We start from the raw sequence: 12,657 nt of genomic DNA, 5'->3' as shown, positions 1-12,657 counted from the left end.
GGATGACAGAGAGGCAGCACTGATCTGATGCCGATATAGTACATCCAAAAGTGGACAGGGTGAGTCAGATGTCAACAGGGGTCAAGCCTTGGGGGTCTGTGGGGTGACAGGAGCATAGGGGATTGCAACTTTCCCCCCCAAACCATCCTCTCAGTGAAGCAAATAAAAACTTCATGAATGAGGCTCTGTTGGAAGAGAGGATGAAGGGGGAGCGTCTTCTGCTGTATCTTGCAACAAGGAGGCAAGATGTGCATCATACTTGTCATGGATGCAATCAGGGAGAGTGGAGAACAGTAGATTATACTGTAGCTGTCACAATTTTGGAAGAATGATGGACGAGACTGGTATGAAGACGTTGCAGGGGGCAGGGAGGAAGGATCCATATGCTTCTTGGACTGGAGAGACTGAAACGACCACATAAGACCTTTCCAAGCAAATGACAGACCTGAGGTGACCAAAGAATGTCCTCCTGGAGGTCATACTGACAAAAAGAACATGCTGTCCAAGCTGGATGGGCTGAGAGGGGGCAGATGAGGGTGGGATGTACCAGGATGCTTCAGGACGGAAGCTGGTAGGAACTCCTGGTAGATATATGTAGCCATGGTCCCTAGCAAAGGGGACAAGTGAAATGACTGATGTGGAGGCAGCCATATCAGAAGAATTAGCAAAATGAGCATCTTTTGGAGGGAGTGCTGTAGAAATGTGTGGAGTGCACAAATCCTTTCCAATCTTGGAAGGTAGGATTGCGTGGCTGGGCACTACAAGCGAGTGTGGGAATGGTTTCGGTGTCTGCAGAATTGGTGGAGATACATCGAAAACTGGAATGCCATACACGGGCGCTTAAGAACTTTATTGGTGCTTAACTTGCCTCCTCCCTTTTCTTTGGCATTGACAACCTGTTCTTGTGCAAGGGATGACTGCCGACATTGCTGGCTGTCCTTCTTCACATGAGGGATATGGTCTTCACCTCCATTCATCAGCTACATCCATGTCCACCTCACCAAACACCTTTGGTGTGTGACACCGATGTGTACATTTTGTCCTGAAACTGGGACTAACTGACATTGGCCGGTGGTCCCTAGGGGTGGGTAGGCCGGACTGTGAAGGTGGGGTTGGCCGACCTGGCTGGAGGGCAGACCCACTGCCTGAAAGTGGGGTCGGCTGACCTGGCTGGAGGGTGGACCCACTGCCTGAAAGTGGGGTCGGCTGACCTGGCTGGAGGGTGGACCCCCTGCCTGAAAGTGGGGTTGGCCAACCTGGCTGGAGGGCAGACCCACCTCCTGGAAGTGGGGTCGGCTGACCTGGCTGGAGGGCAGACCCACCTCCTGGAAGTGGGGTCTGACATGATGTTGTCATGACATCATTGTGGCTGTGTACCCCATGCCATCACTTTCCCACCATCAAAGTGGAGTTTGAATTTCTCATTGATGTGACTGTGTTTATTATGTACACAGCTGTATTCAGCCCAACAAATGGCCCCTGATGGTATTAAATATCAATATGCTTACCTAATTAGATGTAGCGGAGTTTCAATCTGATTCTGTCATGACATCATTGTGGCTGTGTACCCCTTACCATCACTATCCCACCCTCGAAGTGGAGTTTGAATTTCTCATTGATGTGGCTGTGTTTATTATGTACACAGCTGTATTCAGCCCAACAAATGGCCCCTGATGGTATTAATATCAGTATGCTTATGTAATCACTTGGGGCAGAGTTTCAATCTAATTTTGTCATGACATCATTGTGGCTGTGTACCCCTTACCATCACTATCCCACCCTCAAAGCAGAGTTTGAATTTCTCATTGATGTGGCTGTGTTGACATATGCACAGCTGTATTCAGCTTCACAATGGCCCCTGATGGTATTATTATCAGTATGCTTATGTAATTAGTTGTGGCAGGGTTTCATTACAAATTTGACATGACATCATTGTAGCTGTGTTTTCATTACCAATTAACTACTGGTCCGCTTTTGTGATTACATAAAAGTAATGTTGTGCTGTGCAGTGTGCCATCAGCATGTCATGTGACATGCTTCACTGCACATGCTGCGACCAGTGGCTGATGACCAAACAGCAGCAAACAGAAAATTTTATAAAAGATGCACTTCAACACACCACTCTTCATCTTTCTCTCTCCCATGTTCCTCTTACCACTCCCTTGATGCTGGACTTCACCTATGTAGACTGCAGCTGCACGGGTTTAAGGTATGTCTTGTAGTATCCTGTTGTTGTCCTGCAGCCCACTGTGTGCCTGGCCAGCACACTATGGGTGTGTAGGTTACTGATACTATCTTCCTGTGGGTTCTGGGGGTTTAGTCTGTGCCTGCTTTTGCAGGCCAGCTGGGGTTCTGGGGGGTTACATAGTCTGTACCTGCTAGTGCAGGCCAGCTTAGGACTTTTTCATTGTGGGACCTGGGGGCTTAGTCTGTGCCTGCTAATGCAGGCCAGCTTTGTGGGTTCTGGGGGATTTATAGTCTGTGCCTGCCAGTGCAGGCCAGCTTCTGACTGATATCTGTATTATCTTTGTACTAGTCTTTTAAATACCTTATTTTCTCTAGAGATCTCAGTGTCTTTCTGGGGAGGGGCCCCTCCAGGATGCCTGAGGTCTCAGTTCCACTTGGAACATTTGCTCTGTAACTTAGTCCTGTATTTTTCTTGGCTGTGTATTTGCTCAATCCTGTATTTTCTGGGCTGTGTATTTGGTTGGTCATTCCTGTATTTCCTTGGCTGTGTATTTGGTTGGTCAATCCTTGTAGTTGCTAGGCTGTGTAACATGAATTGCTCCCATGCTGCTTGATTTTTTGAAGTTGTGTAACCCTAACCCTAACCCTAGCAAAGGACATGCACTGGGCAAAGTAGAAATCCCACCACCCCAGTGATTGAGTCAAAGGGTAAACCTGAGGGTCAGATAAGAGTGAAATCTAAGGGATCCATACCACATGGGGTGGGGGTGAGGTTGTGTGTAAGTAGTAGGCAAATGGGTATGGCATAGGCCAAAGACTTGGGACCCAAGACCAAGGTAATCAATCCATTGGTCTAAGCTCATGTCCAATCCATTGGGTCTAACCTTTACCATACTGGACCATACCTGTCAGTCTTTGGATTACTGGCACTTGGGATCTTTGTATTGGCTGTGCATACCTACATTGTAGCCTGCATTGCTTGTTGGTAGTACATACATATGTTGGTAACTCATGTGGTAGATACCTCAGTTTGAATAAAAACTGTAATACCTCTATAGGTCTTCTTTTTCAGCCTTCTGTCAGGACTTGTACAAGAACACTGCTACATAACATGTCAACTACAGAGCAGGTCCACTTTGTGTTCAGTACCATTTGATCAACTTCATAACATCTCAGCTGTAATGTCCCACCCTTGGTACTGCATTGGTACTTGTCAGTGAACATCAGCAGATCCCTAGAGCTTTATACCCCCCTTGGGTGAGAGGATCAGTTCTAACCTGATAAGAGACTTTAAAAGAAAACAAGCAGATAGACAACTAAGTGCAGAATGTTAGATTAGGATCAAACATGAAGCATGGAGACATGGAAAGAGACTGTCAAGATTGGTTGCTCCTAGGGACAAAGGGGGGGGGGGGGGGGTTCCACAACACTTAGTGATGAATGCTGATGTGGTACTGGCTACTGGCAGGCACAACCAAAAGGTGCCTAGTGGTGAAGGGAGACCTGCTGAAAGGCCAAAAAGCAAGTAATGTGGAGGGGGCTTACTCTGTACATTGCCATGCTATCTTGCAATGCCCTCATACAAGTTTTCACAGAAAGCTGAAGGTACCAAAATTGAACCTCTTATTGGTATGGGTATGTGCATCTCCCAGTGAGGTCAGCCAACTCCACTTGCAGGAGGTGGGTGCATCCTCCAAACAGGTTGGCTGACCCCACTTCCAGGCAGTGGGTCTACCCTCCAAACAGGTCAGCCTACCCCACTTCCAGGCAGTGGGTCTACCCTCCAAACAGGTCAGCCTACCCCACTTCCAGGAGGTGGGTCCATCCTCCAAACAGGTCAGCCAACCCCACTTTCAGGCAGTGGGTCTACCCTCCAGCCAGGTCAGCCAACCCCACTTCCAGGCAGTGGGTCTGCCCTCCAGCCAGGTCAGCCAAACCCACTTTCAGGCAGTGGGTCTGCCCTCCAGCCAGGTCAGCTGACCCCACTTTCAGGCACTGGGTCCAACCTCCAGCCAGGTTGGCCAACCCCACTTTCAGGCATTGGGTCCAACCTCCAGCTAGGTCAGCTGACCCCACTTTCAGGCACTGGGTCTGCCCTCCAGCTAGGTTGGCCAACCCCACTTCCAGGCACTGGGTCCAACCTCCAGCCAGGTTGGCTGACCCCACCTTCAGGCAGTGGGACCATCCTCCAGCCAGGTCGGCTGACCCCACTTTCAGGCACTGGGTCTGCCCTCCAGCCAGGTCAGCTGACCCCACTTTCAGGCACTGGGTCCAACCTCCAGCCAGGTCGGCCAAACCCACTTCTAGGCAGTGGGACCATCCTCCAAACAGGTCGGCCAACCCCACCTCCAGCCAGGTCAGCCGACCCCACTTTCAGGCACTGGGTCTGCCCTCCAGCCAGGTTGGCTGACCCCACTTCCAGGAGGTGGGTGCACCCTCCAAACAGGTCGGCCGACCCCACTTCCAGGGACTGGGACCACCCTCCAAACAGGTCGGCCAAACCCACTTCTAGGCAGTGGGACCATCCTCCAAACAGGTCGGCTGACCCCACTTCCACACACTGGCCTACCCACCTTTGGGCACCATCGGCTGACATCGGTTAGTCCCACTTTTAGGACAAAATGCACATGTCGGATGACCCACTTTCAGGCCTACAGGTGACTGAAGGGTCTGCGGTAAGTAGCTGTCTTCTTCCTCCCCCTCGCGAGGTAACAACTCAGCTGAGGAGGGATTCCAATATACATTCCTTTCGACGGTAACTGACTTCTTTTCAGGCCAGTACACACGACAGCCATTGGGGCTGTTATCATTGATCCCAACCCATCAGCCCTCTGCAACACGCCCTCCAAGTTTGGTTCCACCCTTGATTCATACCCAGACGCTCGAGCCCCACATGTGGGCTCGACTGAGGTCTGGTTTCTTCCTGGTCGCAGCTTCGAGGGGTGTCCCACTGTCAAGCGCTCTGGTGGGAGTCCTGTTCTTTAACCAGATGGCATGGCACACCACTTCACCCCATAGAGTGCGAGGCAAGCCGCTCTCGTGCAGCATGGCATGGACTTTTTCAAGCAAGGTGCGATTGAGATGCTCAGCAACTCCATTGTGCTGTGGGGTATCGTGTACAGTGAGCTTCTGTTTCATTCCAGCCACCTTGAGGTACATCACAAATTCTTTTCTGAGGTACTCGCCACCCTGATCAGAATGGAGGGTCTTCATGTGAGCATTATGCTGGGTGTGACACCAGGCCTTGAAATCTTTGTAGGCTGTGAAGGCTTCACTCTTCTGGCGAAGGAGATGAATATAGGTGAGTCATGTCTTATCGTTGGTGAAGGAAATGTAGTAATGATGTCCACCAAGAGTTTCTACGGGTGTGGGTCCCCAGATGTTGCTATGTACTTCTTCAGCAAACTTGTGAGCTCGTTCTCCGATGCATTCCTTCATGACAGGCTTCCTGGTTGCCTTCACGTATACACAGGCTTCACAGAAGGTCGGCTCGTCTTTCGACAAGTCGAACTTCAAACCTGATACAAGTCCCTTTTCAGCTAGGCAATGAGCAACAGACAGAGAAATGTGTCCCATCCTACAGTGAAGTTCCATCACAGTTATTGATTCAGCTGCTGTGTTTGCACTGTCACGATCATCATTGTGGATGATGTGATAGAGCCCAGCTTTAGACTTAGGGATGCGACCAACAACATCATCAGCAGGGTTCCTGATGGTACAGGTACCTTCAGCAAAGGTGACAGAGTAGCCTAGCTGGTCAAGGTGGCCAATGGACACGAGGGTGTATCCAACCTTGGGTGAGTATAGTACTTCGGTGAGTCACAGTTTAGTTACATCATACCCATTCAGCACCTCTATGACTAACTCCCCCATAGCCGTAGTGTCGAAGAGTTGTTTGTTGGCAGCCAAGAATGACTTGGGTGGTATTGTCACCAATGTCTCGAACTTCTCCTTGTAAGGGGAGATGTGTTGAGTGGATCCGGAATTGTAGAGTTCAATGACAGGCATACTGATGGGGCTGTCATTTATGAGGTTCACAAACTCTGGGGAGGTGTTAGTGGGCTCGACATGATTTGAAGCATCACCATGGGGTGAGTGCTCGTCATCCACATCCCCCATCTCGCTGAACCAGTCTTCGTTGGTGGTGATGAAGCAGCGTCGATCAATGTCATTGTCGTCTGATGATACACTCAGCAAGTCAGGGAGCGAACCCTCATCGTTGAGTTCATCCAGGGCATGCACCGAGAAGGTGCCCTCTTCATCAGAATCGAGCGTTACAGCATGCACAGATCCCTTGGTGGCAGCAGGTAAGCTTTCTTTCTTTGTTTTGTCAAGATCAGGACATTGAGATTTGTAGTGTTCCCTCGACCCACAGTTCCAGCAGGGGCCTCACTGGTGAGCGTGCCCTCTGGAGCTACCCCCTCGACTACCATTTCTTCCATTTCCTCTCCCCCTTCCGAAAGAATTTCCAGGGGTCAATGACATGGCTTCATTGCCATCACGATTCTTGGCTTTGGATCGCATGTGCTGAGTCTCTTTGCGACTTCTGCACTCAGACTCTTCGATGATCAAGGAGATGAGAATGTTGGGGTCAATAGTTTGTGTCAGGCTGTACAGGTGTGTGGTTGCTAGCTGTCCAGATGTGAAGCTGGCGAGGTACTTAGGCAGTGATTGGATGATGGTCGAGCAGTAATCCTTTTCTTCGATCTGTACGCCAACAGCAGCTAACTCATCTCTCTTCATATGCAGATTGTCCAAGAACTGGCAGATGTCACTGTCAACAGGGCACTGCAAGTTTAGAAACTTTGTGCGAAGGTCGGTCTGTGCATAAGCACCCTTCTCCATGTATTCACAAATGATTTCATTCCACATAGCTGTGATGCTGTTAAGGCTATGCACCCGGAGTGCAGTGGAATCAGGGATCCATTGGGTAAGTAAGTGTTTCGCCATATTTTCGCTTTTTTGCCACTTAGTGAGTTTGTCAGCATCGGGAGGGACTATGGTTACAAATCCATCCTGATCAGTGGAGGTCATGCTGACAGGGCAAGGAGAGGTGCCATCAAAATGGGACCACAATTCCTTAGCTTCGATGGCAGTCTGGAAGCGAAGGGAGAAGATCACCCAGTTCATGCCTTTGATGTCAAGTTTCGGGACATTGCCCGGGAGCGTGTCGGTGGTGACAGGGATGGCAGTAGTCATTTGTGGGGGGGGACGAGGGTTGGTTGGCAGTGAGAATATTGAAAACAATGGTGAGATGTCATATAGGCTATTAAAGCTCAGGGCTCATAACTTCACAGAAATCTATAACGAGATCTCAGTTGAGTGCACGAGTGGCAAATGTCTATATTTGCATTACCTATAGCAAGATCTAAGGTAACAACATGAGCACGAAGTACACGAACATGGGAACAAGACACTATACCCACCTCAGTCAAGTGTGCGAGCAGCAAACGTCTGAGGTGGTGTTACTACAGTAACGAGTTAAATACGCTATACGAAACAAAAGGGTGAGACACAGGTGTTGAACCCAGTATTGAAACTACAAGCACGGTCATAGTGCGAGTGCTTGTACCGTTAATTATACATATGAAACATTTGGAGACAATAAACCAAAAATTACTGCGCTGTATTGTCAGCGCTCGAAACAACTAAGTACAGTGGTCTTGTAGACCTGTAAACGGGAAGTGTTTCCCATGGTAAGGAAAAGTAGCATCAATTAGTGAACGAAGGCTACGAGCAACTTGCCAAATCTAACATTATACCATGGCACGACTGTTATCCCTCCTTGGAATCCTCAGCAGTATGCAAGGCAGCACACAGCTGGAACCTGATGTGCAACCCAATGATGGTGGGCAGGCAGAACTGAATGTGCAGCCCAAGGCCAACAGTGCCCTGAGGGGCTTCAGTGGAGTGTATGTAGGTATGGTGAGTGGTGCTATGCAGATATCCCCTCATTGTTGGCTTATGTGATATCCAGGTGTGTGGTTTGCTCAGAGCAAACCTCACCTTCATTAGCATCTTGTGCTTTGCACATGTCCCAAACTGACCTATTGTTGAACCTGTACTGTGGAGCAGTGTTGCAGCATTGTTCTTCAGTGTTTGCATTGCTGCATTGGGGTATGTTCTCCCTGAGGTAAGATTTGATTCATCATCAATACTAACATGAAATATGAACATGTTTTTCAGCCACACTGCACCAAGATAGTGGTGTGACTAATCTCAGCATTGCCAAGGTTAGGTCTTGTACTTAGGTGAGTACCCTCTGAACCATCATTATAAATTCATGAAGACTCATTCCAAGTGATTAGCTTTATCCTTTTTGTTACATCCACCATCATCTATGGCTGCACTGGTGGCCCACAGGCAGTTACTTGGGTGGTTGTAGGAGTCATTGGTCTGGTCGCTGTAATTGCAGCAATCATTTTTTTGCCTCCGTTTATAAAGATAGTCACACCGTGTTTTGCTTCTGCATAACTTCGGCATTGGCTCACCCCCAATCCTGCACAGCATGTACCCACTTCATCGCATTGATTCTCCCTTATTCCCAAGCCATCCAACAGTCTCGACATATTCCTTTGTATTTTCAATGATCATCGCAGTCTTCGGCATCTCCATTTTTTTTGTATTTTCAATCGTTGTTGTAGCCTTCATCATCCGCATAGTTTTGTCATCTACATAACCGCGTCTTCATGATTGCACTCCCCCCCGTGTCGTAGACGAGCAAGCAACTTTGGTACAACCATCACACTTGAACTCCGCACTGGTTGTACTGCTAAATCCACAAGCTGTCGTTGGATGCTCTGGTCCCTCACAGCTTTTAATGGGCTCGGCGCGATTGCAGGTCCCATCGCCCCTCGCGGTATCGAAGATGATCAGACCTACACTTCACCTCTGATCGTCCTTCTCTCTATCTCCGTCGCTCTCTTTGTGTGTTTCACCGTAAAGGTCATGTACATGAAATACCGCCGCATCAAGACAATACACGGGCACCCGTGGGCCGACCGTGACTCCGAGTCTCTGTCTCCAGCGTCGCCGTCCCGCCGATCAGCAAGAGAACGCGATCCTCACCCAGGCCTCATCATTGGTTGCTTCGGGTCTCCAAGTTGGGAAACACGCATTCATTCGAGGGTTGATAATCAGGCGTGCGCACGGCTCTCGACGTTTTCCTACCAGATGCGCAGTACTAGGAAAACAAGAGTTCGCCGATCCCCCGAAACGCGTTCGGGTCTCAGCGAAATAACAAGCTCAAGTTCTCGGGCCGTAGGTTCAGCGTCGCACTTAGGTTCGGTCAGAGACCGCGAAAGTGGTCTGACAGTGCCATCACTACTGCGACCTCCGCGAACGTTCACCTATGATGGAGAAGGCATGCGGAAGACCGTCCATTTGGTCCCTCGATTGCTCTATGACTTAGGAGATAGTCTGCCTACCACGAATACCAGTAGCAACAACGATAACCATACCGATGATATCGACCAAGAGACGCTAGAGGGTCCAGATTCTCCCCGCAGTTCCATCAGGTTGATAAACAGACTACCTGGAGACCCACCTCATCCCTTTTTGTACGGACCGCTCGGGATTAGTCGGTTGTCTCCTCTCATGGAGGCCATGGATTCTGTTTCGCTGTCGAAGTCTTCCTCTGAAATTCCCGAGCAACTTTGTGACCCGGCTGTCGCGTCTGTGTATTTACCCAGTTACCCATTTTCGCCCCCGGTGGCGCTGAATTGTGCGGTGCGGACCGTGACAATGAAACACGAAGACGCTGCCTATGAACCCGCGAGCAAAAGATGGAGCAAGAGATCGATACATGGGAACGTTCGGTTTCGAAGTGGTCCCGCGGGTGTATCCCCATTGCGAGCACCTTTGATCCCGGTCGATGTGGAAGACATAGTCGCCATCACTGACTCGTACGAATGACAACGAGAACGAGCCATTCCGCTTCTGCGACATTCGGTGAGACTCCTGGTTGTGCCCGACTTCTTGCATCAATATCCCGCTCTCCGAGAGCGTTGCCTACCCCGAATGATCACCTTGATACCACCACGAGACTTGTTGTCCAACCTTACGACTCCACTTCCTGATAATATCACTACACCCATAACCTATTTGAGGAATTTCTCCCATAATGAGGCTTCCTTTCGAACACTGGCCCCCGACAGACCAGAGGATACCCTCGCCAATGCAACACCAGATTGTTTCTGTTTGGACTGCGAAAAGTTTTACAATGAGAATGGCAGGATGGTCAGTACGACCACTTCCCAGGTAAGATTTATTTCCCAATCTATGCAGTTCAAACTGAAGTCCGTGATAGTCCAGAGATTGGAGTTGCACGATAAGCCTCCTCTGAGGTTCGAAATGTTAGGATTGTTCATTTTCTTGGACCTTTTGCCGACCCCTTAGACTTTTGGAACTCCTTCAAGGAGATTTTGCATGTGCATTTCAAGATCAAGCCTCATGCCATGAGCCATGACGTAGACTTTAGCCTTAGCATTAAGCACTCCCACCCCATCATTGAGTTGTTTTCCTTGCACGCGCACCATACCCCCATACCTCATGTACTGTCATCATCATATGTATTCGTAGCTCTTGTCAGACGCGTACCGTGATTTCACTGTCGTATGTCGCAATAACACAGAATTCCTCCACAATCAGTTCGAACCTCATCGCCCACACGACCTCCTTTACTCATACTAAATGAATGTTGCCAATACATGCCATTAATGCAAATGCAAAACATGCTGGCATTCGATCCCTCCTAGCTTCTCCTCATAGACAGTGCGTTTCAATGCACCCGAGGCAAAGCGTAGTCACTGATGGCAGTGGAGCACGTCCGTCTAGCCTTCGGTGGTTCGAACACCATCAAGGGAAATAATGGTCCGTTCTGAATTGGTAGTGACTTTGCCATTTTCAACGCGGTTGCGATACTTCTCGCTGGTGAAGCCCCTCACACACGACAGTATGAAGGCAGAGCTGTATGTTTTTCCCGCCATCCTTTACTACTTCTCTAGGCATGAACCAATACCCTTCTAAGTTCCGTTAGTGCTTGAAGAGAAGGGTGTTAATGTGAGGCGTATACGTGATATTGAATCTTGATACGAAGTGAGATGAACAAGTAACGATTGCACGATGATGAACATCCTAGTTCCAGTCCTCTGCGTACACGCTTAGCGAATATCCCACAACATAAACGACTGGACCAACCACAAGTCTAGGTTCTCAGCGTTGAGCTGAATCCAGCATGTCGATAATCACCGGTTGGAAGCCAGGACCTCCACAGGGAATACGAACGCCACGAACAAATGCCTTTGGTCCAATTGGTTGATTCGCCGCATTGACCATAATGGTCTCACTGGATTGAGTATCCCCGGGGTTAGACCGATCTTCTGTCGCGAACTGATTTGCCTCTGTGGCTTGGTCGTTGATGTCCCATACATGGACAGTTGCTCCGTGAGCTTCGTGTATGTGTCCGAAACAGTGAATCAAAGGAGGTTTCTGCATATTGGATAGATGTGCCAGCAGCTCTGGGCACCCAACGTGTTCATTAGTCAGAATTGTGTCCAATATTGTGTGGGGAGGGCCGTGTGTCAACCTGGGCAAAGTGGTATGAGTTAAAGCGCCGGCACAGAAAGATACCTACAAGATATCGACTTCTGGTATGGGTGCCACACGTGCTATGTAAAGCTCAGGTTCATGGCTGCACAGCTGGGCGCAATGATAGATCCGGAAGCGCACCTTGAGCTTCCTCGGGTGTATAGTTGAATGCCCATCCACCGAACCACGGCTGCCACTAAAGATAAAACAGCGGAGTGTAGCGGTGAGACCAGGTTGTCTCACTCAATTTGGTCAACTGACTGGAGACCCGTAGACAGACCATTCTCTTCCACCATCTTTGGATTGGAACGTGTATTTCTGATCCTGGAGGTACACTATGCCGTTATTTTCATTGTCGACTAGCTTCCTTATGTGCGAAGATATCTGCTTGATAGTTACACGAGACGCTGGGTATTCCGTTTGAACAACGGTCCCACCTCTTTTTTCCTGTGAAAGACGTAATACTGTGTTTCGTACCACGATTCGTGAAGAGGAAGGTCATGATTCCCCGCTATAATGCTTGAAATGGTCAGACTTCACCTTGGCGTACTGTATCAAGGACGAACATTTTCACAGGGTGGGGGAGGCTACGTAGCCAGTCCACGGTAATCTTCAACTGGTCGTAAGTGCCAAGCTTACTCAGGTCTCCCGAGTGCAATAATACATCGCCCGGCGGGACCTGAAACGTTTCCGAGTGAGTGTCACTCAGACAGACGAAGCGCGTCCACTGAGGACCAGGGTGCGGAGGGGGGTGTTGTGGGTCGTACGCTGTGTGGACGGTAGCATTCCTTGTATTGAAAGATTCCTTGTTGAATGGCAGTCGAGATGGTCTTGAGAACAGCGATATCAACGAGGCCATGTCGGCGGTAATTTGGTGCTTCT

At 49.3% G+C, this 12,657-nt stretch overlaps 2 protein-coding genes across 2 annotated transcripts; one reads left to right on the top strand and one right to left on the bottom strand.

The window, feature by feature from the left end:
- Nucleotides 1-7,950: 7,950 nt before the first annotated feature.
- Nucleotides 7,951-10,584, top strand: F5J12DRAFT_889460 (uncharacterized protein; the record flags this gene model as incomplete). The annotated part of the gene is made up of 4 exons (XM_051747332.1): nt 7,951-8,107; nt 9,002-10,091; nt 10,143-10,446; nt 10,501-10,584. The coding sequence occupies 4 exons, from the start codon at nt 7,951-7,953 to the stop codon at nt 10,582-10,584; spliced, it is 1,635 nt and encodes a 544-aa protein (XP_051602899.1).
- An 816-nt stretch (nt 10,585-11,400) lies between these two features.
- On the bottom strand, nt 11,401-12,634 carry F5J12DRAFT_715361 (Metallo-dependent phosphatase-like protein; the record flags this gene model as incomplete). The annotated part of the gene is made up of 6 exons (XM_051740946.1): nt 11,401-11,773; nt 11,822-11,855; nt 11,917-11,971; nt 12,037-12,162; nt 12,213-12,294; nt 12,342-12,634. 6 exons carry the CDS (start codon nt 12,632-12,634, stop codon nt 11,401-11,403), a joined length of 963 nt encoding a protein of 320 aa, XP_051602898.1.
- Between the last annotated feature and the right edge of the window lie 23 nt (nt 12,635-12,657).

The sequence above is a fragment of the Pisolithus orientalis genome (assembly GCF_024613125.1).
Source record: "Pisolithus orientalis strain OTSU chromosome Unknown F5J12scaffold_5, whole genome shotgun sequence".
NCBI lineage: Eukaryota > Fungi > Basidiomycota > Agaricomycetes > Boletales > Pisolithaceae > Pisolithus > Pisolithus orientalis.
This window is presented reverse-complemented; position numbering and strand designations above follow the sequence as displayed.